Source organism: Sodiomyces alkalinus (genome assembly GCF_003711515.1).
Source record: "Sodiomyces alkalinus F11 unplaced genomic scaffold SODALscaffold_4, whole genome shotgun sequence".
NCBI lineage: Eukaryota > Fungi > Ascomycota > Sordariomycetes > Glomerellales > Plectosphaerellaceae > Sodiomyces > Sodiomyces alkalinus.
The window spans coordinates 710,886-738,310 of NW_021167082.1; the positions used below are offsets into that span (position 1 = coordinate 710,886).

Consider the following 27,425-nt stretch of genomic DNA (forward strand, 5'->3'; position numbering starts at 1 on the left):
GTATAACTAAAAAATAACGTATAATACACGCCTGCTTTCGCTCTTTAAGGTGATTAAAGGATCGATGGAATTAATTGAGTTATTATTATAATATCGTAATATAGAAGGAGGGCGTTTACTATGGGAAAACACGTTTTTACGTATTAGGGTAAGGTACCGTTAGTTCTTTTTTTTCTGTTAGTTCTACCTTCTCTGACTGACTACGAGGAACAAGTAGTCCTAACGGGTACCGAAATTCTTAGAACTCACTACTCTTCCCCCTAGCACTTATTATACCGGGGAGCTACTAGCCGTATATACCACGCACGAAACATAGCGACTTCGCCGACTATTATAAACGCTTCGACCACCCTAAATCGCTCCTTACCTATTTATACGGGAAGCTTAAGACCTTAGGATACCCAGTCTTTTACCGTAAGGCTCGGGGGCACTCTACCCTATACATAGGCCATCGTAAGTTGTACTATAGACGTATTATATCTATTATTTAGCGAAAATAAATACGCTAGGTATCCTTTAGTTTTCTTAGATTATTTAAGACGAAGACAGAGAGTATACTAGAATTTACTATCTAGGCTAGTCCTGACGAAACAAAACACGGGACAGTGGTTTAAATAGGTGTTCTATCGTCGGTATAAAATAATATATTAATTATCTTCTCCTTTACCGAAAGAGTGAACCGAGTAACCGCACGGCTATACCCCGTAGAGTCAGAAATATACTCCTATTTAAGGCGTTCACCACTATCCAGTTACACCTATGTCGGCTTCTTCGTGTTAAAGAAACTAATTACTTTATAGGCGACTCCAGCTATAGGGGGGTAAGGAGAGAACTAAGTATAAGGAGTAAATCGCTAAAAGTGGTCAGCGATAGGGTTACTAGAATATATAAGCTCTAGTCTTTCTTCTAAGTTAGAATTATTAACGCGTTATACTTATATAGTGTATATAATATTATCTATGGTGATCTCCTTTATCTACGGTGCCACGGATTCTATTACTTTAAGTCGTATACGGAATTAGACGGCTTCCGGTATAGGGTGGACGAAGACGTGGTGAAGATTATAGTTATTATCGATAAAGATATAGCTAAAGTCGTCGATAAAAGTATGACCACGTATATCTCTGATATAAAGCAAGACGACCTTACACTATATAGGCACTGGGTGTGTCTCTGCTATAATTTAGTATAGGATAGAAGGGATCTTAGAAAGAAAATAGAAAGGTGTAAAAGACTATATAATATAGTCGTGCGTAGAATTAGTTACTATAAGAGAACAGGAAAATATTCTGGAGTTAGTGCCTATAGGCCTTTTATATTTAGGAGATAAAAGTGGCCTGGTATATAGAGTAGTGGAAATGTACGGCTTAGAAGTATACCCGGTAAGGAATAGATATTACCCTAGAGATAGAACCCTAGACAGCGTACGAAGTCACCTATCTGTCTTTTATTTCCAGGTACGTATACCCGTTTCTTAATAGCGCCGTTTCTATGCCTATACTCTTTCTATACGATATCGTTTAGAAGCTCTAGCCAATAACGGCTTTATAGCGCCTACTAATACGCTATATATTACTATAAGCTATATATATTAGTATATAACCCTATATAGCTTTATTTTTCTTATCTAGTATTGCCTATAGGCTTACACGGGGGGGCGTATAACTGGTCTTTCCTATACCCGTAGGATATTATTAAGAGAACGTTTATTCTAGGGCAGTTTAAGATTCTAGACTAATATATATCGAAAACGGCACCGGCCACTATAAAATATATAATACGGGAAGGAAAAAGACTTTATATCCGTTTATTTATTCGGGGACTTAGGAGTAATATTAGACTTAGAGCTCGAATAAAGAATTTTGCCTCGTTACCTAAGGTAAGTACTTAGGGTGTCCTATCTCGGTTAGTTAAAGTATTAGACTATATAGTTCAATAATCACGATATAAAGTTATTACTAAAAGACCTTCCTGGTGACTATATTAGAGCGAAGGCATTATATATATACTTGATTTTTTTATAATTAACTCTAGTCGGAATTTCTGTCTAGACTTATAAAGGGAAATAAAGAAATAAGGGGTAATAAAGATAAGAAATAAAAGAAAAAGAGGTGGACGCTATCCGCTAAGTCGTACTATTCGACGCCGGTCTCTAGGTCCTAGGTGCTTAACTCGATGCTATTATTAGTTGATAGGATATTCAAAATGCACTCGTCGCTCTCTCTGAACTGTTGACGCTGCCCGGTGCTGTTGGTAATGTTATTATTACTAATATCTCCGACTTTTCTTTGATTCCAGTAAAGGCTCTCGGAGCCATTAGAATCTCGGAGGACGCGGCGATAGGAGGGTCGTAGAATTAGGATTCCGATACAAACGATTATTACCGCTAGCTCGATAGCAGACTAGATAATCAGCGCTACTATATCCTCTATTAAATAGTATTATTAATATATAGCAAATAATGCGTAAAAAGGCTATGCAACCAGGGGAAACGGGCCACCGCAAGACTATATATAGGACTTTTGAGTAACAGAGATCTATATAAAGCTAAGATAGTCTTAGTGGTGAATATTGACTTTAATGCTCCGAGGTGAATGTCTGTCCCGAAGTAAGGATAAGCACCCTCGCGGGAGGGCGTGTTCACGCCCCTCTTACTGGGAGCTCCTAAGTGATAAGTCCTTGATTCCTGGATAACCCCCACCCCCCTCTTTCTTCCCGCCTTTCCTCTTACCCTCCTACCCTCGTATATACACCTTCCTTAGATTACGAGAATTCCGTGTGTTTAGGTAGGTACGTTATAAGTGGAGCATAGGGGCTAGGAGGCTACAGGCCGCGGTGCATTAACTAGAGACTAGGCTCTAGGTTCGTCTACTATAGATACGAGGAGTATAAGGGTTAACGGATAGTTATCTACTAGTTACTCGAACTAAAGATAGCACTAGGGGTATAATAAGAGTATACTCTATATCTATCTCGCTAGATATATCGAGATTCGGATAGTGTAGAGGCGTAATATATTAGGTATATACCGAGCCTAGAAGTCCGCCTATAACCTGCTAGAGTTAACCGGTAGACTACGGGCACCCTTTAGCTAAGTGTTTATCTACGGTCTATAATAACGGAGGAGAAATACTCCTTATAAGGTATTTATATTCCTCCAGTAGTATCCGAGACTCCGAGTTAATATATTAGGAGTTAGAGGGTTAGATTTAAGACTTACTCTTATCTGTAGAGATTATAATTTAGGAAAATCCTTATTAGCTAATTTTAGCCTTAGGTATTATATTAGCACGTAATAGGACCTAGATACTTAGGCCCGGGGGTAAGGCTAAAGAGGGAGGGGCAGGCTTATTAGTAACTGGTTAGAGAGTTAAGCCTTACTTTATTCTACCCTCGCTCTAGTTATACGTAAGATTCTCTATTCGAACTAGGATTAGTAACTAACGATAACACCCTTATATAACCCCTTTTTTCTATTTTATAATAGCCTTAGTACTACCTATACAGAGTAATAAAAGAGTGATTTAGGGAATCTTAGAACACGCGTAGTATATCCGACTTTATAAATATAATACTAGCGGCGCGCCCTTATATAAATAAGCTATTACTACTAACTAAGAAAGCTAATCTATTATCTCCGAAAAGGCGTATATCCTATACCCTATATAATAGATATTTTATAGAAGTGTATTTAGTAAGGTAATAAAAGATCTTCTATAAAGTCCTTTATATAAGGTATAGGATATATAGATATTATTATCGTAGTTTTACCCTTCGATACTCTACGGAATATAAGACGTTATAGAACTCTTATAAATAGGGGCACTAGCTTAATTCGACTAGTTCCAGCTTTACCGTAATAGAGATACCTAGATTACCTGGCTTTATTATAAGAGTCGTGGACATCGCGTCTAGGAGCTACTTTCCTTTAAGCTTTATAACTATCCTAAGGGCTATAGCTAAGACTACGCGGAGATTTTATCCTTTATTTATCTATATTACGATACTACTCCGAAATACGTTTAAGGGAAGAATATACTTTATCGGTTATATATTAGGGAACGGTAAGTCGACTTAACACGGATTAGATAAACCTCTATAAAGATTTAAAGTACTAAGAAGGACTACTAGAGCAGGATTATCGCGGCTCTAGGGAACCTCTACTACCACTAGGGTATTTATCGCTAATACTCGGAGGTCTTATATCTTAGTTATAACGACGTCTATCCGTCTAGCTTAACCCTCCCTAATATACCGAATTCAGTCACTCTAAGCTTTATTATATCTAGGTAATCCGCAGACACCCGACGCTTATTACTAAACCTATAGCTATAAGAAACGGAATAAGTGGTGCCTTAGCTAGCGGACTTATTTTATACGGCTACTAAAAGAAAAGCTAAGTTTAACTCGGGCGAGGGATAGTTAATAAAAAAGCAGAGATTATTATCTAAACGTGCTAGGGAACTCCTAGCAGAGAATATTTCAGCTAGTCCTTAGGTCTACTCTTAAAGAGGCGATAATACTCTAGCTTCTATCTATAGTTATAACCTTACCGGAGGCTCCGGAGCGACGCCTAACTATGTATCGGGATTAATATCTAATTCTCCCCTACTTATAGATACGAATTCGTATAATACCGGAGTAGAACTCTCTCTAGAGAACTCGTTATTCGGCGGCCCCTTCTATTCTCCGAGGCTAATTATACACACAGGCTCTAGGCAAGGTTTCACTCTTTACTTACTAGAGAGTTACTCGGATTTATGTATATAGTATAAAGCTACTTAGGAAATGGATAAATAGGACTTTAGTATCGACTTTTAGGCTTTTATACCGGATAATTTCTTCTCTTATAAATAATTCGAGTCCTTATGATTCTCTCCCTTATTTTAAAGGACCCTCGGCACGTGTAAGAATAGTGATTAAGATATAGTACCTGCTTTTAAACGATTCCCACTAATATTCTTTATTCTAGTCTCTAGCCCTAAGCTCTCTAGGTCTATAGTTAATCTTACTAGACTATTAACTTCGTAGTAATAAAGACTTTAGGTTAAGTATCTTATATAAACCGTGGATAATAGTGGGTTAATAAAGTAGTACGAGACTTATTATATATTAGTAGATAGCCTTAGGCCGTTTAATAGGTTAGTAGCTAGGGGGCGGCGGGGGAGGATATCCGAAAGTCTTATAATAATAACATAAACGGAATAAGATAGCTTTAGCAGAACTATAACGTGAATAGACTAAGCCTCTTATAGCCGTATTCCGAGTTATAAATCCTTAGAAGCTATAATAAGGGATAGAGGGTTATTCTTATACCTTCTAAAAAATACTATTAGTAGGCTAAGGTTAGGCTATCTTATAGAAACTAGTATAAGCCTATTACGAACTAAGTATATCGTGTCTAGTCTAACTTACTCTATCTAAAAGGTACTAACCTCCTAAAGAACTCTAATTAGAAGGTATAGTATAAAGGAGGATAGATATATATACTATATAATAAGATAGTAAAGGTAAACAGTAGCTTATAGGGACTAATTAATTCTTAGTAGAACTAAGATAGGATAATACTCTAGTTATTAGTATTAGTATATAAATCGGTCTGGCTATTAGTTATAGGCTCCTTCGGAGGAAGGCTATTCTTATACTTAATAGTCGACTAATTAAGTAAGTATAGACGGCTAAGATAAAGCTTAAAAAACACTAGCTTATTACTCGACTAATAGAAGCTAAAGTATATTTACCCGTGTTTAAAGGATTAATAAACCAGATTTCCTATTATAATAGCGAATACGACGACTTTAACAAGGATAGTAGCGACGAAGGCGAAGATTAAATATAATATTAGTGCCCGTATCTAGTATACCTATAAAGAAAGGGTTTTAATAGTTAGCTCGGCTTTTTACGATACTTTATAATATATGCCTCTTTTCGGCTTACTTCTTATATCCGACTACTAATACTCGAAGTAGATATAAAGTGCTCTAAGTTATGCGTTTACTATCAAGAGTCGTTTATAAGACTTCGACCGTACGTTAAGGCATAAATACAGAGTCCGGGAACGCTACCGGAGCACGGAGAAGGACTTCTATAAGAAGGAGAGATACTCGTAGCTACGCGGGAGGGTAGCCGACTCCCTATAACGGATACTCTATAATAAGAGAGATACACTAAGAAGAGCGGTGATGATAGCGATTTCTTATAGTAAGAGATACACGCTAAGATAAGAGTTAACTATAGGATTTCTTATAGGTCTTGACGCGGGATAGCTAAATAAGGAAATTTTCTTACTCGCCCTTCCTATATTAGTGGTAATCTTAAGTCGAAGTAGCTAAGTAACTAGGTATAGTAAATATAAGGAGGGCGAGTAGAATAATTTCCTAAACTAGCCGTTTAGTATATATTAGCGCTATTAACTTCCTAATATATTACTATAATATATATTTTAAGGGGGTTATTATCCTAACTAATATACGAGTAGCTAATAGCTTTTATTTTCTATTATAATCTATGACTAAAGGTCGGAAAGCAGGTATATTAAAGACTTATAGATAGGAAATAAGTATATAGTTCGCTAGATCTCTAAGTCTAAAGCTCTAATATTAGTTCCGATAGGGGGTAAAGGAAGTATTATAGATTATAGGGGTTATAGCGTTCTTTTAAGTACCCCCTAGTATACCGGTACGGGTATAACTATAAAGAATTAATAAGTATCTACCGCGAGATATAATAGAGGCCCTTATACCGGTTATTATATATCTGCCCCTACGTTTTTTCCTGCCGCTACTGCCTCTCCTTGATTTTTCCTGCCGTTACTGCCTCCCTTGATTTTTCCCGTCGCTGCCCCTCGATTTTGCCTATCGCTGCCCCTTGATTTTCCTATCGCTGCTCCTCGATTTTGCCTATCGCTACTCCTCGATTTTGCCTATTATCTCTGCTCCACCGTTTCTCTCCTGCGTCTACGCTCTAGTCTCGTGTCTATCTATACCCCTATTCCTTCTCGCTAACCTTATAAAATAGGAGACTCCGGAACACGTAAACGCCGACGCCTTAAACTAATTCGAAAACTCGATACGGAGTTACGTAAAGCCGACGCCCGAGAAGACCTAAATACGTTTATTAATAAGCCTACCGTTTTTAGTCCGAGACGCCCCGAAGTTAAGAAGTAAATAGTGCTCCGTATAGCCGAATTACTATATTCTGGCTATTATTAGGGTCTTCGCCTAGGTGCCGTGATTAGTATCTCCCGGGGTTATAGTAAAACTAGGATAGGAAGCCTAGAGTAGTACGTAGTAAAGTTATTAACGAAGGAAAGGATTAATCGCCTAAACGAAGGCTGCCCGCTTAATATAGATAGCTAGCTTAGCTACTATAAATACCTTTAAGTAAAACCGGACCTTCTTATGCTCTTAAGCTTAGGTATTAGCTTACCTATACTTTCGCTATTATCTATCGTTAACCGATTATAGAATTTATAGAGGTATACGTATTTAAAGAGCGCCCCGAGCTTATTCCACGATTTTATCGAGATTACTAAGCGCTATTAGCCGAAAAAAGGGTAAGCTAATAATCACTAAGATAAGGGGTTAGTCCCTTCTAAGCTCTCGCCCACCGTAAACCCGCCCGATTATAACCTTTAGATACTTATACTATAATATCAGGACCCCTCTTAGTGCTATCTTACTTATTAGTAACTCCGCCGATAAAATATCCGAGTCGGAATAACCTTACCCAGAACAGCGTAAAATAATAAGTAGAACTACCTCGTGAATAGCCTTATAGGGATATACTAACGGATACACTTAAGCGCTAAGACTATCTGCTCCGATAGAGATAACTTATTAGATACTAGTTCTCCTAAACCAGGCCACCTAGCTAAATTCACTAGAGTCTACCTTTTTAGCCCGTGATACGTCGTAGCCTTACCGGACTCCTTTATCCTATACGACAGCGTATACTTAGCTATTTAACTCTAAACCAGCTAAACTATTATTCTCGCCCACCCCCTCCCCCGCTAGGGAGTAAAGTATCTACTAACTAGAAGAGTACGGTATAAGTCTAGTCGCGCGTTAATGTATAATAGCGCCGTAGGGTATTTATCCTATTACTATTTCTACTAGCGATTCCCACGACTACCTCTTATATTTATTCCGGCTATTATCGCTATCTACCGCTAGTAGTAGCCGATTAGTTAACCCCGGGGCTATCGCTATAAATAGTCTCCCTACTACTTCTAGTCCGGCGTATACGGCTTAGATATCCGAACCGTTAACCTTTATAATTCCTATAACCCTCTTTATCCTAAATCTAATAATGCCTATTTAAGCTAATAAGTCGATATAGTTTAATAAGCGAAAACATAAATTCGTCTAACCAGAATAATCTTTAATTTCCTAGGATCTACTCTAGTAAAGATATTATAGACAGAGACCCTAGCTCTAGCTTATAATATAGCGGAGGGTTCTGGATATAGCTAAGTCGATTATATTTGCCTTAAAGGGGAATATCGACGGCCTAAAGGACCTATTTAGCCGAGGACTAGCGTCTCCATAGGACATGAGTAATTCTCGAGGGTTTAGCTTAATAGGAGTAGTGTCCCCCGTTACCCCGCTTTTATAATAAACACGTACTAGCGTATATAACTCTATACTAGATATCGCATTATAACCTATAGGTATATTATACCTAGTATTATATCCGACTAAGACGCCCTAACGCCGGGTGTATTCCTTATACGTTATAGTAAGTTCTATATATAATTAAGTCTAGAAGAATAGTAATATTACGTTCGTCTTCTATATACTATGCTTTTCGATAATAAACTCTCTATAATTAGGAGGAACGACTTAGGCTAAGTCGGGCCGCTATACGGGTATTATAGATATTAAACTCACCGCGGCGGGCGCCGCGTAGGTGTCCTTAACGGCGGAAACTTTAGTCGGCGCCGGTAAACTCCTCGACCCGTCCCGTCTCGCGTATAGTTTTATTAGCCCGAGAAGGAGGACGAGAAAAACGTTTAAGCTGCTCCTATCGCCTTCCTTCGGCGCCGCCGAATAGAATAAAGGCGTTACCTACACCGAAGATATTACGGAGTGGAATTATGGTGATTATAAGGGGCTTATGGCGGGGGAAATCAGAACATTGAGAAAGGAGAGGGGCCTGGACCAGGAGACGGAATGGAATATCTAGAGGGATGGGTGTGAGGGTGGAGAGTATGTTGTGCTAAACTTTAGGCCGTTCCTAATACCGTCATGTTCTTTTTCTTGCTCAGCGGAGACACGCTAATTTAGCGTGTTTTCTTCAAGGACGCTAACTTAGCGTCGGCAGCTATATACCATGCACACTAAATTAGCGTGTTGTTGTAAAAAGACGCTAATTTAGCGTAATATCCCTCTAGCGAATCGGTTACACTCACCCCTCACCATTAAAGGCTATGCTGGTAGGGCTTCTTACTATGTATGAATCGACTTGCTTTGGGTGAGGTCTGGTCGGGGGAGTGCATCTAGATGATACATGCACATGGAGATGCAGTTGGGCTTTCCGCCCGGGTCACATCAGGAAATCTCAATGTCGCTATGGTATGATGGGAGAATGGCACCTTAGGTCGCATCTAAGGTGGCCACCTAGTTTAATCCGAAACAAAGGAGGTTCGAAATGTCCAAAACATTCGCTCGTCGAATCGTGAGGAGTAAAGATATCGGATAAGAAATGCGTCTTCGGAATGCAATGGTTGTTTGGGGGGGGGGGGGGGGGGGGGGGGGGGGGGGGGGGGGTAGAGCTATGGGCTTTTGGAAGTTGGTGTGGATGTGGATTCGTGGATATGTTGTAGTTTACGACCGTTAGCATTTTCAGCCTAGATTTATGTATAGGGATCCTGGTCCGGAGAACTCCGATGACTACACGAGTAGAACGACACATTATACTATGTGGTGTAGGATGTATGTTGTGCATTGCCGGGACATTGCCCTGCTCGTTTAACTGTGGACTCCACAGTTCCCAACAGCGCGTGAGGGGACAGGGCTGGAAGTTTTCTTAATCCGCTGATTACAGGACAAGCCTTCCTTCAATGCGTGCCCTTATAGCGCCAACAGCCCTGCTCTATTAACAAGTGCGGTTGGTTGGTTGGTTTATAGAGCACTCCGGCTCTGTTCTTCTACGTCGCCTATATATACTGGCCGCAGTATAGGTGAAGTGCTGTCTGGGGCTTACGACGCTTCTTATTCCTGTCTTTTCATATCACACAACCGATAGAAGATGGACGGCCCTAGGGCTATAAGCCGCACCACCCTTAGGCCTCTGCTTCCTAGCAGCACAGGTTTCTCTTCTACAAAGATTTTGGCCCCGCCCCTCGTAATGTGGGACGCCCATCAGTACCTATGGCTAAAGAATATATTGCTGCTGCGTAAGAACCCCCCAAAAAGCCTAAATACCCTTGGTAACCTGAAGACTTGTCTTTCCCAGGTGCTGTCTGACTCCTCCCAGTCCTGGTATCTATCTCACCAGTGGCCGCAATACCAGGCGACAGCATTGCACGGCGAACGATCGAGCAGGCTCGAGCTGCAACTACAAATGATTTGTGTTGATTTGGTTTATCAACATACCGTCGCTTTCCGCCTTACAACGGATGCCATAGCCGTTATGTTAAACTCGGTACGAAGCTGTGGTCTAAAATCCGATTTGAAGGAGTCTCTTGAGTCATACGTGTTTTACAGTCCATGCAAACGCACCTTAAAATACCTTGCTTTCTCGGGGCCCTATATTATGAACGCCGAAGATGACCCCAAGACCTTTCGGAGCTTTTTTCGAATTATAGGAGCGTCTCTGTCAGAGAATTTAGAGCCCTTGTTGATGGAATTACCGTCGCTAGGGAGTGCATCCAACCCGCAACATCCATGGTCTGCTATTCCCAGCGGCCAGCTCAACCATGATGGACCCCAGCAAGCTGAACTCGAAGCGAGACACATATCCCCAGGAATCCCCCCAGGGATTGGTTGGGCATCCACAAGCTGCATATGGTGTGAACACGCGCCTGGACATCTGATGTTCCCAACTATTTCCAACTCAATCAACACGAACTTTCTTCCCTCGCCTTTGGGTCAGCAACCTTCGGATCGACTACTATGGATTAAAGAGGCGATTTTCGATAACATGGAGTGTGCGCCGTCTCTATGCGCCGTGAGTTGTCGGATGGCCTCTTATGCTCCATCGTTGCGGCGTTGACTTGTCACCACTAATTGTTTTCTTCAGGCCACGAATAGATTATAGCACACACTCAATTTCAGCCGACGGCCCACGACCGGCGGAGTCGTAGCAGTAGTTGGCAGAATCATCTCGGCTCGCCCGTTCTACCATAAAGCCTTGCTTATGGCGCAATTTCGAGCTCTGGCTCACTCCTGTACTAAGGAGACCTGCTCCCCGGATAGCGCCCCATTTGATATAAGGTGGGGTGGTAGGCAGTGGGTCTCAGTCATAAAGAACGGTACATGTAGATGATACTCGACGGAATTCATTGTTCTTACACTGTTCAGGGCCATTTGGTTTGAAAGGCAGCACTATGTGAACAGGAGGAAGAGGGGGGTTGTAATGGAACAAGGTCCCTGCCAAATTAGATATATATCACAAGAAATCTAAGATATCAATATATACACGAATATTCTCAAGCAAACACTTTCCTTCAGCATTACTCGATTAAGCTGATGTTTTATGTTTTCCCATTTTGCCGTTATCTTAGCACTAACCGAGTCAAAAAAAAAGAAAACAAAGACTCACACAACCACAACCCAGCAGCCGACCCTCATAACATGAACCGCCGACGGTATGCCCCGTCCGACTCGTCGGGCGGGGAAAACAGAAGCTCGTCGGGGCAGCCAGCCAGGCAGAAAAGACAACGAACGGGCGGAGCCGCGGCAACAGAAGGTCAGATCAAGGTTCTCCGAAGCTGGGCAATCGCGCTCATGCGCCGAGACGGCAGGCCTGGCCCCGTGGCGTTTATAGAGGCGCTGCTCGACTCGGCGGTGGCACGCGAGATGCAAGAACAAGGCTATAAGGACCAGGCGCTGCTAGAAAAGCTCGACTACGCCGCCGCGATAGAGGAGGTTGCAGAGGTGGATGATGACATTCGGGCAAGGATGGCGGGCACAATTTGGATCAAGGGCCCGGCAAGTATGGAACACGAGATTGAGAGCATGTCGGAGCTCGGTATAGTAGCAGGTGGCGACTGGCTGTTCGCGGCGGCGATGAACAACACAAACGGTTTGCTGATTCGCCTGATATTCGACTGGGACAACGAGGCGGCACCGGTAGCTATTGCAGCAGAAGGGAATGAGGGCGGCACGGCTGCAGCCTCACGGACGGCCACCGGCACGCCTGCCGCGAGTGAGGAGGAGGAAGCACAAGAACAAGAAGAACAAGAAGAAGAAGAAGAAGAAGAAGAAGGGGTGAGTACTAATATTCACGACAAGACCCCTGTACTGGAACTAGGAGAACAGCCAGCTATGGAGCGACCTGCCGAGGAGAGCGATAACGACCCAGGACACCATAATACCGAGCAAGACGAGGATGGAGATGAAGATAACGGGCATACGGGACTGTCCCAAGGAGTCGAGTTGTCGTTCGAGTCGGCATTACCCTTGCCAAGCACACCCGGAATACAAGGCAACGTCAGCTCCTTCATGTCCGAGGTGATCAGCATCGGGTCTAGCTTATCGTCTAGTGACGACGACGACGACGACGACGACGACGATGATGATACTGTTGCTGTTGCCACTGGCTCTATATCCGGCCCCATGCTCCGAGGGGATGACAACACGCCAAACGACCATGAAACCATCATCATCGACGATGACGAAGACAATGAACAGGAGGGCATGCAGGATGTGTTGCAGGCGCACCTCTCCCAGGCTGAACAACATCCTCACTGGAAACGTATCGAAGAGGCTTTCGCCCTAGGGGACCCGAGGTGGCAGGGCGAGGTGGCGGAGCGAAAGTTCCACCTCCCCTATCTGCAGGACGGCCAGGGGCTGCTCCGACACCAGCTCGAAGATCTTTGGAGCTTAATGCAGAGGCCTGAGTCGGTTAACGGGGCCATCTACTGGGCGGCAGTCGGCACAGGAAAGACATACGTGGCTCTGGCGGCGGCAGCGACCCTTCGAATGGCTATCATCTTAGAAGAGGACCACCACCAATACCCAGCGGCACACCTAACAACCTCGACGACAGCAAGAGGGGATAATTGCCCGACGGGGGCGGCGATGCACCTGCAGTGCCCCTGCAACCCGCGGGGTTTCGGGGCAGACATCCTACGGCGGTATTCGCATGCGCCGCACGACCGTCCTATGATATACCTAACGCCGCCCGGCAACGTCTTAGGGGTAAAGTCTCAGGCGGCAGTGTTCTTACGCGAGGAGGTGACGGTGCGGGGAGGAGTGGGCGTGGAACGGCGCTATGCGGGAGTCCGCGTGCTAAGCCACCCTGAGGCCAAGGATTGGCCAGGCACAGGTAACTGGGCAGCCGATATCGATAACAACGTGCTGACAGAGACAGTCCTGCGACTATTGCCATACCGGTTCCGATTAAATAACGGCGGCCGACCCCTCGATGTGGATGGTCGGGTAGACAATTCAGCGACTCAAGCGGCGGTGCTAAAGTGGTTAGAGGAGTTTGGTGAGGCAGAAGCCAGGGCTGCCAGAGGCAAAGGGGCCGCCATACCTAAAAGCGCGAAGAAGACTGAGAAGGGGATGCCATACCCTTAGGACGCGGCTAAGTTCGTTAAGGTGCCTGGCCATGAGAAGGCGGATTTTGAGTCGCGTATGCCGGGGTATAGTCTTACCCTGCCACAGCAACGGCCACTAGCGACATCGTCCTTACTCCTCCTCGGTTCTAACATCGGTGCCTTGGCGGACAAGCTACGGTCGGTGGCGTCGGGGGTCGTCCTTCGGGTAGCCAGGCCCAACATAAACAAGACGGGACATCTAACGCAGAACAGAGTGCGCGTCTCCTGCCGGCCTATCCCCTCAATTCCCATTAGCCTGATGGTGATGGATGAGTTCCACCAGGCACGGAGGCCGGAGACCGTAGGTATGTCGCTGGCGGCGCAGCTGCTACACGTTCAGGGCCACCAGAGGTACGGCCTGGATCCACCTCCTCTGCTCCTTATGATGAGTGCTACGCCAATCACAACAAGCTTTGCCAACATTGAGACCCAGGTGGCGCTCCTCTTCCGGGCGGGCAACGTAGGCGACGCGGTCAGGGCCAGACTTGGCGAGTTCCAGAGGCGGCTGAAAGAGGCGGAGGGCGCGGGGAAGAGCCACGAGCGAAAGGAACTATACCGAGAGGCGGCCGCCCAGCTTCGACCTATATTCGTCGGTCGTGGAAAAAAGTCTTACTGTGACGGGCAGCCGGTCGTGCGGACAAACGAAGCCATCTTCCGGCTATGGCCGTGCACCTACGATAGTCACGACGACTTGGCGTGGCATCGGGCGAACGAGTCGATGCGCCGAAAAATCAAGACCAAGTGGGATAAGTGCGCGAACGGTCAAGCGCCCGGGAGCCTAGCAGTCAGCGAGGCGTACCAGCATATGGACAGGGTCCGCACGGAGCTGGAGACCTTTGGCGGTGGGTCGCGGGCAACGCAGCAGAGGGGGGAGGTGACGATTAATCACGCCAGGCGCTATGCGTCGTGGCCAGTGGCAGCGCAGCTCGAGGAGCGGGACTTTAACAAGCTGCAAACGGCGCTAACGGGGATCAACACGCAGCTCAGCAAATGGGTCCGCGAGACCATGAAGGCAGCAGGGCCGCGGGGGCATCGGCCTCCGCCGCCGCAACCAACAACGACAATTGGACGCCTGTGCTATATACCCACTGGCTAGAGAAGGAAGCGACTCGGGACGCGCCAAAACAACTCGTGCTTAGTACCGCGAGGGAGAAAAATATCCGAGTCGAGCGGCTCGTGCAACTTGTGGACGGGGCATTCCAGAAGGCGCCGACAGCCGCGGGCAATGTGCTAGTGTTCTGTGTCGATCCAGGCGACGCATCCCTTCTACAAATCGCCCTCGAGACGATAGCGGCGGCCAGAAAGCAGCGGAAACATAGCGATGGTGGCGGGGAGGGCGGTCGACAGCAGCGGGAGCCGGAGCTAATCCCGCAACTAATCGCCCAGGCGCACGAGGAGGGCGCGCGGGGCAGTATCAAGAAGTGGTTCCAGGCGACAGATCCAGGTGCGGTCAAGATTCTTATCTCCACGTACGAGCTACTTGGAACCGGTCACAACGACCTCGAAAGGGCATGTCACCTGACGGTTTTGTTCTACGTGTCCCGGCTGCCGTCGAGCATCGAGCAGGCCGTGGGCCGCCTCACGAGACCGGCACAGACGCGACAGGTGGAGGCGTACGTGCTGTATACCGAGCTATGCGTGGTTGAGTTGTTGGATATGTCGGTGCTCGCGTCTCGCAGGGCGTTTGCGGGTGTGGATGAGAACGGCTGGAACGACCTGTTCCAGCGCATCCTGGCCGAGCCCACCTCCAGCCCCGCATCCACCATCACGGCCACCGCACCAAGCACCCCGGCCGGCAGCAAGACAAAACGACCGCGCCTTTGTCGTCAGCGCCGGAGGATATTCCACGCAGCGGCGGCAGCAGCTCCGTCACAAAGTGGCCATCTGGGGGCGTACTAGGTCGTTCTGGAAGCGGCAGCGGCAGCGAGTATCCGCCCACATGCATAACGAGGCGGCTGGATATAAGGCCAACCACGGCGCACCCGAGCATGTTAAGCAACAAAGTGATCCCGCATGGCCGGGATGGCGCGTCGGGTCTTGCCCGGGCATGTGCCGCAGTGGCTTGGAGTATTGTCGCCCAGTATGGGACGTATGACCGTTTAGCAAACAATGTCGACGCCGTCGCGGAGGCACTGGCTAAGGGAGAGGAGAGCAAATACGCCCCCAATGTCGCCACTATTGCGGACGAACTTGCCAATGAAATGAAGAAGATTGTCTATAAACGGGAGGCTGGAGGCGTCAGAATCGACCCGGAGAAGATCACTATCGAGTTCGTCGACGCGGCTTTGCAGAATTGGAATTCACGCACTTATCGCACCTACTACCTGGGTTACATACTTGGCGATCATGCATATATCGTATACCCAAACAAGCGCTTCGGGCTCACATCCCAGGTAGTATGGATTCGGGCGGAGAATTGGGACCCGCGTGTCGAGAGGAATGTGTATGATGGACTCCAACGGGCGGGATGATTACGTCTAAGGAGGCGAGGCTGGTGGCTATGGTGTTGTACGTTATCACGTGATGCGTCTTTCATATTCACGCGGGGTTAGGTGGATCCATATGCTAGAGTAGATAATCTATCCAAGGTCCCTCTACTCAATCAGCCACCCCTATCACAATCCACCTAGACAATCCATAGGTCAGGTTAATGCCGTCGTTGCCCTGATCAGAGCTATAGCTACTCATCTATCTACGTCCATGTAGTTATAGACCTGACTACGATCCATATAAGGCAGGTCTATTGCCCTGCCCCTCTCCTATTTCATCTCTAGCTGACGATATCCTTATAGGCATTGACCGCGATATTCCTACGTAACTATGGCAGTGAGACGGCGCTGGCCTAGCCATAACCCGTGTCACCGAGGCGATGGGCGAAGGGGCGGCTGTGAATAAAAGAGGAAGAAAACATCGAGGAAAGGCCTGAACGAGGATCGCCTATCACCAGGCAAAGAACAGGCCGCGGCTCGGTTTCCTGCTGCCACTATAGTCGAACAGGAAATCCTACAGTCTTCCGACCTCTCCCATCTACAGTCTTCCGACCTCTTCCAAGTTCGATAATATTACCAAAAACACTTAAAGCTATTCAGAGTCTTAAGAGCTGGCTGCTACAGGGTCTAGTAACTGTTAGTGGTTCAAGAGTGGGAGGAATGGCATAGGTTCGAGGCTAACAGGTATATCTATGATCTGGGAATAGCTTCACTTATGGACAGCTACTGACAGGGGTAGGCGAACCAATTCAATTAATTAATTGACAATCAATCAACTTCACGGCGCCGAATCTATTAATCAATCAATTCTATACCCTCGAATTGATTTGATTGATCGAAGAGCAGCGCTGAGCAGTGCAAAGTGGAAGCAAAATCACGTTTATAGTGTGGGCCATGCGAAGTGGAAGTAAATCCACGTCTTCTTATAGTTGGAACCACTATTAGAGCGGTGTCTATGACTGTGAGTTCGACTGCAGCTGCGTCTGCGGCTGCGGTTATGCCTATAATCGCGAGTGAGATTATGACTGAGGTTGGCATGCATCGAACAGAAACACCTTGGGAACCATCCCCCCTGCGGATACAATACACCGGAAAAGGTCTCGCGCGTCTTCGCTAAGCTCATGGAAACGCTTCAATGGTCGGAGATCAACCTTAGGGGCGGGAAAGCTGTAGGCTAGATTCATAGCCCAAGGCTCTCGACTAAACTGTATAATAGTAGCTTTATTAAAAGCAGAGAGCTTAAGATTAGTCTTTAAGAGTAGAGAAAGCCGTTACGCGTATAGCTCGTGTGAGAGTCTTAATATAAGTATTAGAAATTGCTTATTTTTTTAGTCGAACCGAGCTGGATCGGAGAGCTTAGACCCTGGCTTTATTCTATAGAAATACTGGAATGCTCTTTATAGTGGCTACGACGGAGGTAATAAAAAGGACGGGTTCTAGCGTCTTCGCCTCTCGTGGTTAATAGAAGCTAAAGCTAATTCGAATTCTACTTTTAAGTAATCTAGGAAGTTATTATTAGCTTAGAATAAGGTAGGCAGATTAAACCACGGAATATCGAGCCCGCCCGGAAGTGAAATCTTAAGAAGAGTGGCTATAATAAAGTGCAGAGTATTAGGAAGAATTAATAAACTTACGTGGAAAAAAGGAGGGGAAAAAAAGAAAAAAGTGGGTAGTCGCAGTTATATATATAATATAGGGACCGACTAGGGGTATAGTAAGACCTAAATAGAGGGATAATAAAACGTGGGGCCAGGATATAAGCTATAATCGCCCTAAGTACTATAGTTATTCTATAAGTACTAATCGGGTTATCGCGGTACTCGTTATTTTATAATATACCTATCTATATACTACCTACCTTACCTAAGGTAGGTACCTAGGAGGGGGGCTATAGATAGTGCCTAAATAGTGATTCTTATACTAGGTAGGTAGGTAAGGTAGGTAGGTATTAAAGGTAAAATGATTATAATACTATAACCTAAAGGACGAGACTATTAGCTACCTAATAGGTACGTATAAAATAGGTCTAGTACTTAGGGTAATTATAGCTTATATCCTAGCCCTATATTTTACGGTCCCTCTAGTAGAATCTACTATCCCCTTAGTTAGTCCCTATATATAAGCTTTTAAGACGATAGTCCTGGCCCGCCTCCGTAGTTCCCGCTCTTGGGCGGTACCTTTATTACCTTAATTACACCTCTAAAGATTAAGTACCTAGGTACCTTAGATTAGCGTATATAAGGTACTACTTAAAAAGAAGTAAGGTACCGGTCCTCCGCTACCCCCTACTCGGTCTTTATTATATACTTAACACTAATTAGGAAGCTAAGGCCGTATAAACATAACTGGCTAAGGATAATAGGAGAACTCCAGTCCAGTGGGTAATAGTTTAACCATATATATAATAACTATGCTGATTCCTTAAGCATCTATACTCACAATATTCTTTTGCCTCCCCTTATCACCACTACCGAAGTTAGTGTCTTTACTATACCTAGGTACCTTCTAATAACTTACGTACCTTACCTTAGGTAAGCAGGCATCGTATAACTATCGTTATACTATTATTATTTTCTAATACCTATCTATGTAAAATAGATATAGAAGTACGGACCGGTAGTAATAAACTAATAAGTAATCGAAATAAGATATAAAGCAAAGTTATAAACTACCTTAACCTATTTAATCCCTATAGAGGTGCTTAGGTATCCTAATAAAATAGGTATAGTACTTACGTGTTCCGGCGCACATGGTATGGCCCCACTTTTCGATGTCCTGAATCCAAACATAATGTCCTCGCATCCCGAGCCAATTGCATTACTCTGACTGCCTATATACCTACCCGGGAGGGGGGGTGCCAGGGACAGTGCCTGGATAGTGATTTTCTTGCTGGTCATAATAAGTAGGCTCTGGCATAGCAGTACTGGTATAAAGGGTAAGAAGTCCACTATCTAAGCACTGTCCAGGACCCCCTCCCCCCCCCCTCCCGGGTAGGTACTAGAGTGATAGCCACGGTACTTAAGGGATTAACCAGTGCCTTATGCCTAGTCTATATAAAGGGTCTGCGACCCGTAATAGATAGCGATACTATTACTAAGGACGCCGATATCTAAACTTTCCGCTTTCCGCTTTCTGCTTTCCGCTTTCTGCTTTCCGCTTTCTGCTTTCTAAACTTAGTAACACAAATTAGTTTCTAAGCTAAGGTACCTTAAGGTTCAAAGTGCCAGGACTAAGGGATAAGTGGCTATATACCTAGGTACTTTATTAGTCTATATTAGGATACCTAGGTATCTGCCTAGTTAGGTACGATATAAGGTACTCTAGGGAGCTCTGTTATACACGTACTTATACCCCGGCCTTACTTTTTAGTAGCTCGGTTAGACTCGTACCGGAATAAGTAGTATCTAGGTAGTGTTTCCCCGCTTCTCTACTTTATTAAGCGCTTATATTAGTTACCTTAAGTAGAATTAAACTATCAGGACGGGTTATTCCTATAGATTAAACGTAGGTAATAAGGGGCTATAATACCGTATATATTCCGTACTATATAGTAGGTACCTAAGAGGTACCTATATATATACCTTAGTATAATACCTCCGTGACCTAGTTATATACGTTATAATCTCTTATTTAACCTTTAGCTTATATTCCAAACTTAAGATACTAAAGACTTATCGTATCTTTTACTATTATCTAATCTTATTATCTCTTATATCTAATAGTTAATCCGTCCTTAGATAAATAGTATACTCCGCCTACTAAGTAATATCTTAACTATATTACTTATTATTACAGCGAGTACGAAAAAGCATACCGCGAGTATAAAAAGGTATATAGTATATTTTACGAATAGTATTCTCGGCTCGAAAAGCTAGAGGCTAAAGTAAGCGTACTTATAGCTATTATTTTCTGTATAAAGTAAGGAGAGAAGTAACTTAGGATAGTACGTTTATATAATTCTATTTACCCTAGAATATTCTTTACTAACAGACTAAAGATATCTTTACGTGATATATAAAGCCAGGGTACGAGTAGTAGGACTTAAGAATAATAATTATATATATCTTTTTAGATATCTTTATATTAAATACACGGAAGACTTTCTTCTAAGTTCCTAGGTAGAATAAATATAACGATATAACCTAAGGAGTCAGGGTATATAGTCTAGTCTAGTTATCGGCTCGCTATTACTTTGTAGAGCTAAAACTAAATCCCTTATGCTTCGGTATTAGCTATATCACTAATAGGTTCTTAGTATTCGTAAGCTAGACTAAATCACGAGTTACCAGAATCCTTTATGCATTAATATTCTGTTTAATCACTAACGGGCGTATATATAAGACTCCACCTTAAAGCTCTATATTAAGCAGTTTTAAAGTATAAGCTGCTATAGACTAGGCTTATTAGAGTTAGAGAAAGTCCGTATATTATAATAATCTAAGACTAAAGACTAACTATATTTTATCTATGAATTAATATAAGATTTAGGCCGTATACGGTATATAGGGAATGATTAATAATATTATCTCCTTAAGACCGTATATAGAAGCCCGGAGAACCTTCCGTCGTTAACCGAATATAGCCTATTAAGTATTCGGGCAAGGTGTTCCCGATCCTGTAACTATATTAACTATAATAGAAGAAACGTGTATGCTAATAGGGAAGGCCGAGGCCCTAAAGCGCCTAGGGCTCCTGCTCCCGTGGATTATAGTAAACACCGACTTATCTAATAAGGTTAATAGAGACGTAAATATAGTAAGACTTAAAAGGGATATTATTAAGGAGCTTTAGCTTATAGTACTAAACGTACTACTAAGGTATAGAATAGGGGAAATATAGGTAAGGCGCCCGGTATTCTAAAGCGGTAAGGATAAACTACTATAACCTCTAGAAATCGTTACGCGACTATACGCCGGTAATTCACCTATATATTACCTTTTATAGATTAGAATAATACCTTTATAAGACTCGGGTATAGCCTACTATATAATATATATATCGCTAGAGGGAATGCTAGCGGGGATCTAGAAAGTTACTACTTACTATCTAGGGTAATTAGCCGCCTTGAATATATAGGTAATAGGCAGAAATATAGTATCGCTAAAAATAATAGCTACTAAGTAGTGTTAGACTAAAGGATAAACCCTGTTAACGTTAGCTACTAATATAACGCGGCGCTAAGTAGCGAGGCGTATATAAAAGTAATAGACGAACTCCTTACTAGGAGATTTAGTTCGGGGGATAAGAGGTATATCGTGTAGTAGCCGCTAAAGTATAGCCCGTGGATAAAAAGAATACTAAAAAGAAAAAGAAACTTTATAGTAGCAGAAATTAGGTACGGTATATAATAAGAGACTTAGAGAGCTAGTATAATTCAGTTAATATAGGTAAATAGGTATTTAGTGGGCTAGCTTATATAGATAAACTTAATTATAGCGAGAATTAAGAAATAAGAACTCGGTTCTTACTCTCCTTAGCGCTAATATAATAGAGGGTTAGATTATAGGGTAAATACGACCCGGGAGGAAATTATAAAAGGAGAGAAAGTCCTAGTAAAATAGGACTATTTCTTATAATAATAAAGTTAAAGCTATCTTAGTTTATTATTAATATCCTTACCTCTAAAAGTAAGTACTATTATCGGTAATTCTAAAGCGATAGACTCGATAATAGGGGCTATTAATATATAGAAGGGTCTTAACTTCGACTTAACTAAGCCCCTTACTCCTAGTAAACTTATTCCGAGTATTAAAGCACTAGATTTCGCTTCCTTTCTAAGCCTCTAAGAATAGCCGCCTCTAGACCCTAAGGTCCTACTAGATAATACTACCTTATCTAACTTCTTGTCCGACACGACTCTAGGCTTTATTCTAGAAAGTTAGAACTCCTTTATCGCGAACGAGAAGCAGGGCGAAAATACGGCCGTTAATTTTCCGCCGCTCCCCGAAACGCTTAAGTTCGAGTATCCGGTAGTGCATATTAACCTACAGCCATTATAATAAGGAATAAGGTATATACTATTTAAGCCGCTACAATATCTCTTACTAAGGCCTCTTTATAAGCTCCTCGATTTATAAGAAACTGGATCGTATAGAGCTTAGGATATTATAGCTTTTATACTCGCTAGCTTAAATCGACCAAACTCTTAGTACGCTATAGAGTAAAGGGCGTTAGATACGGTAAGAGTAGATATAAGTGGTGGATACTATTAATAAGATTAAGAAGGGACTGGACCGATTCTTTATATATATCGCTTTCGATATAGCGGTCGGGCTAAGAAAGGAACTAAGTTAATTCGTGTAGCACGTAATAAACTTAGTATATACGTAATAATTTCTATAAACTATAACGATAAATCAGAATTTAGTTCCCCGTAACCCGATAGTCCTGACTACTACCGTAATACCTATATCCTATTCCTAACTATATAAAAGAACCTTAACCTATATTACTTTTAAAAAGACCCCGCCTACTATATTAACCGGTGACCGCTATAAAATTACTTACTATCGCTTCGAACTAACTTAATATCGCTTCGAACTAATTACCCTATTAATATACACGATAAACCGCTCTTACTGCTTTTATACTAAATTAAGCTAAAGTCGGACAGACGAAAGAGATAGCACCTATACGGTCCTTATACCCCTACTCCCGGTAAGCTATAGATCTTATAAGCAGAGATTAAAGATCTGTACCGGTAGCTCGCTTCGTTACAGTAAAAAACCACGGGGTTTTATCGCGAGATAAGCCGTAAGGATTGTTTTATTATAGACCCTCGCTAAAACTATCAGGGCAGCTTACCTAGCTTACTAGAGAGATAATATAATATAGCTTCGTCTATCTCTCTTATCCTTAGGAGGACTAAAAGGGAACCACGTTTATAGCGAGTTCGACTTCGATAATAACTAGGCGCCTAGTAGTCTCCTATTTTCTATACTAAGGTTCCTATTAGTACTAGTTTATTATCTTTAGTATCCTAAGGAGACTACTATCCCTTATCTAATTATCTTATAACCTTCCCCTCTTCTAACGGAGATAACCGTTACCATCGCTATTAAGCTCGTTATAGCTTATCGACGAGTTTTATTTAGGGGAATAATTTCTAGTTAGGACTTCGGTTAGTAATTCATCGCCGTTATCCAATTATATTTTTAACTAGCCTACTAGAACTCAACTATTAGGATACTCTTAGCTATAATTCTTAATTAGTTCCTCTAGGCTAGGTGTTAAGCGGGTTCTATAGCTAGTATCGCCTCTTATTTTAATACCCGTAACCTACTAACTTCGTACCTAGGTACCTAAGGTAGGTACTTAATAAGTACGTACCTTCTTTAAATAAAAGCATTCTAATATAGTAAACTTAACTATATAGGTATAGGGACTAGGATCCTAAGATTATAAATATAACGTACTAATTAATAGAGAAGTCCGAGGGCCTCCGATAGTTAACCTATTAGGCCGTCTCTAGTAGTGTCCGACTATAGGTACTTAAGGCTAGGATGGCTAACTATCTCTGAGTAGTAAGTCCTAATTCTCTATTTCTCCTGATACTCTACTATATAGCCGTATTAAACCCTATATACGGTCCCTAGACTCCCTATTATTATACCTTACGTCCTACCTTCTCTTATAGAATTCGAACCTAGCTATACGACGCTTTTAAGGCGGTAGATACTATATATATTTAATCCTAGATATTAGGATAAACTATACCCCTTTTTTATACTATAGCGGCGTATTAACGTAAATAGCTTCCGTACCGAAGAATATTAGCGGTAGCGCTATAATAATATATACCGCGAATTTTCTTAGATTTTCGACTAACTTTAGGACTATATTAGGTCGCTTAAAGCTTAAGTCGCTATGTATAAAGCCCGTATAAAAGCCGAGACGGTAAGTCGAATACTAAATTAATTAGTATATCCTATCTCTAACTTCGAGAATAGGCCTAAAACTAAGCTTTAGCTACGCTATAAGCACCGATAACACTAACTAGTATATACCTCTAGGCTTTATACGATACACGTCGTTTAGCTACGCTAAAGGCTATAACTCTCCTAGCCTAAGACTAAGATAAGAATATCAGAGTTAATCTACTAGTCTTTATTAAGCGGAACTCCTAATATAGCCGCTTCCGCTTTCGCCACCTTATCTATAATTCTTTGCTTTAATAGTGATAGATACGTTTACGATATAGCGGATACCGGAAGGTCTTAACGTCGTTCGACGTTTCCTGCTTTACTATTCTCCTTCTATTATTTTATCTATTTTATCGGTAATTAACTTAGCCCGGGTCGAAAAGAATCTATCCCTACTAGCTAAATCCGAAGGTACCTTTATTTGAGAATCCTAATAGGGGGGCCTACTACTAGCCTTATTAGTAAATCGAATACGCTTCCTTATATAAATATCCTAAGAGTCGCGAATATAAACTTAAGTATTAGACTCTTCGTCTTTATAAGATCTGCCTTATTTGCTTAGTTCCGAGACCTGGATACGCCTCCTCTTATAAAATTACTAAACGTCCTAGGGGTCGCGAATATAAACTTGAGTATTAGACTCCTCGTCTCTATAAGATCTGCCTCGTTTTCTTGGTTCCGAGACCTAGACACGCCTCCTTTTATAAAGTCGCTGAATATCCTGGGGGTCGCGAATATGAACTTGAGTATTAGACTCTTCGTCTCTATAAGATCTGCCTCGTTTTCTTAGTTCCGAGACTTTGTCTTCTAATCTTTCTAGAGTCCGCGATAGTCTTATTCCGCGAATAGGCGTAATCTATAGAGGTTCCCGGCGATTTCGGCGTCTAGGTATTATATAGGACGCTGCTAATATATCTTTAATTAGGCGAGACTCTATAATAGTAGTCTCTTATTCTAGACCATCGCGCTCTCCGAGAATAAGACTCTCTAGATCCGTAGTCTCCTTGGATATAACTAGCACTTAACGTTTATTACCTCTTTCCGGTATTATAATATTTATAGTATTAGTATTATCTATCTAGGGCCGCTTCGAGTTCTTAAACACTTTATACTAAATACTAGCCGCCTATCTCTTACTTACTTCGCCACGGCTAAGCACTACTCTTCTAAGGCTTATAGGCTTTATATTATCTCTTAGGGCATAACCTTATATTATTCGCGGCACTCGGGGCGTGGGTAGTATAGCGGTAGAAGTAGATACTATATCGTCCACGTCTATATCTAATATATTTATAGTAGATTCTTCTTAAGGATTACCACCTATAATATACTAAATATTAAAAAAGGCGTTTATAAAGTCGTGTAGGATAAAGGCAGGGCTTAGAATATCGGATAGCTAGGATACTAGAGTAGGGAGATATCCCTTCTCTTTTAAGATAAGGTAAGTCTTAGTAAAAGGCCTTCCTGCTCTTTGATCCGCTAATAGCCCGGGGCCCGGGTTAAAATTATAATAAGGAGGTTATACTAGAACCTAAGCTATAATATTATTAATCTTAGGGTTACTAAAGCCGCTTAACGTAGTAAGCTAAGTAAGCTTCTAGATATAATAATCAGATCTACTAGCCGGTATTCTCTTTCCTCGTGTATCTTATCTTAGTAGTAGTAACTATAAATAGGGAAAGTCTTAAAAGGACGCTAGAACGAGTTTAGTATAAGCTTAGTGGATAAAGTCCTTTAGTCGCGTAATAGTCCGATTTTCGTGTTATACCTAGTCTTTCTCGAGGCTTTAAAAAAGCGTAGGAATCCGTAGTCCTTTTTCTTTATTTCTACGTTATATCTCGCTCTCCTTATCGCGTTTAATATACCTATTAAGAATTATTATACCTAGCCTAAGGTATTTTATATTCTCGTAAAGTATCTTAATACTAAGGATAACTACTTAGAGTAATAAGAGCCTATCCGTTAGGGCGCCTTTAGTGTTAGAATTCGTGATCCTCCTTTAAAGGATCCTAGTTATTATTAGTTTAGTGATCTTTTATTTATCCGAGGCGTTTATAGATAGAGCTTAAAGCTATAATAACTTAACCGTGTCGGGATCCGTAACTAATATAATTATTATATCTTTAGCTATAATCTTTATTTATACGCGGTGAATATAACTAAGATAGTGCTTAATTTACTTATTATAATAGAGGGTAAGGTGTTTATAGACGTTACCGAGTTATTAGCCCTTAAAAAGGCCGGGAAATATAAGAAGACTCTTAAAGGCTTTGCTAAGCCGGTCGTTTTTTAGAAGGCCGTCTAGACTAATATTCTTAGGACGACTTAGGCGAGTTCGGAGAAACGCCTCTCTCGCCTAATCCTTCTCCCTTCGGGCTTCTAGCACGCTACGATAAATTATACTATCGGAGTACCGGGCCATATTTAGAGAAAATTCGGCCTTTTCTCGAATAAGATACTACACTTCTATCGAGCTAAATCTAATACTAGAGGGAAAAGACTCCTAGGTGCCTTAAACGTAAAATAGCTTAGCAGCCTACTATAATATCAGGCCGGAGATAATACCCGCTATAACTCGGCGTCTTCTATAAATAATAGCTAGTAGGTAGTCTAAGAGAAATAGGTATTCCTCCTAATATACTATTAAAGTAAGGTTTTTGTGGTTAATTCCGAGCTTTTAGAGAATAACTTAGAGGTCGGCCTAGGTAGTAAGCACTTTAATAAGATTACTATCTTTAGCGGGAAAGCACCTAGCCTCTTCGAATATCCTTAATAACTTTTTAATATCTTCCGAGTCGTACTCCCGTCCGATACGTAGCGGTGCGAAGGGATAGAGTAATATTAAGGGATAGCGGATAATACCGACTAAATCCATAATAAAAGGTCTAGTTTACTAGTAAAAGAAGTTATTCTATTCTTTTAAGAAATTCGGGTATTTTAAATAAATATAAGCGCTTATTTATAATAAAATTTCCGAAAACGCGAAATAGGATACGGAATCTAGTCTATTCCCCCTTTTTTATCACGGCCACGCGCGAGGGCATTAAACCAGGCTAGGGTAGTGGTTTCACTGCCACAGTGCCACCTTTCTATACCTAGGTATATTAGGACAGTGACCGGACAGGCCCTTTGTGGACCTTATTATTAATCTTCATCTTATTTTAATATATCTTTTACTACGTTTAAGGTATCGCTATAGCTTAACTTTTAAGTTAAGATACGTTAACCTAATTAGATAAATATCTT

At 42.4% G+C, this 27,425-nt stretch overlaps 3 protein-coding genes across 3 annotated transcripts; 2 read left to right on the plus strand and 1 right to left on the minus strand.

The window, feature by feature from the left end:
* Positions 1–10,235: 10,235 nt before the first annotated feature.
* SODALDRAFT_332508 (hypothetical protein) lies at positions 10,236–11,644 on the plus strand. The gene is made up of 3 exons (XM_028611736.1): positions 10,236–10,399; positions 10,459–11,172; positions 11,245–11,644. Exons 2-3 carry the CDS (start codon positions 10,567–10,569, stop codon positions 11,260–11,262), a joined length of 624 nt encoding a protein of 207 aa, XP_028466882.1. The 5' UTR covers positions 10,236–10,399; positions 10,459–10,566; the 3' UTR covers positions 11,263–11,644.
* Positions 11,645–14,053: 2,409 nt separating this feature from the next.
* Positions 14,054–15,890, plus strand: SODALDRAFT_151753 (hypothetical protein). The gene is made up of 3 exons (XM_028606867.1): positions 14,054–14,073; positions 14,202–14,610; positions 14,751–15,890. The coding sequence occupies exons 2-3, from the start codon at positions 14,487–14,489 to the stop codon at positions 15,665–15,667; spliced, it is 1,041 nt and encodes a 346-aa protein (XP_028466883.1). The 5' UTR covers positions 14,054–14,073; positions 14,202–14,486; the 3' UTR covers positions 15,668–15,890.
* A 1,146-nt stretch (positions 15,891–17,036) lies between these two features.
* On the minus strand, positions 17,037–17,321 carry SODALDRAFT_332512 (hypothetical protein; the record flags this gene model as incomplete). The annotated part of the gene is made up of 1 exon (XM_028611737.1): positions 17,037–17,321. A coding segment is annotated over exon 1 (239 nt), but the record flags the coding sequence as incomplete, so codon positions are not given.
* Between the last annotated feature and the right edge of the window lie 10,104 nt (positions 17,322–27,425).

What these genes read in the sequence shown, in the direction of transcription:
- SODALDRAFT_332508 (XM_028611736.1), top strand. Translation starts at nt 10,567, where the DNA reads ATGATTTGTGTTGATTTGGTTTATCAACATACCGTCGCTTTCCGCCTT.
- SODALDRAFT_151753 (XM_028606867.1), top strand. Translation starts at nt 14,487, where the DNA reads ATGCGCCGAAAAATCAAGACCAAGTGGGATAAGTGCGCGAACGGTCAA. An exon ending in GGAGCTGGAGACCTTTGGCG is followed by an intron (nt 14,611 to 14,750) that starts GTGGGTCGCGGG and finishes ATCAACACGCAG; the next exon opens with CTCAGCAAATGGGTCCGCGA.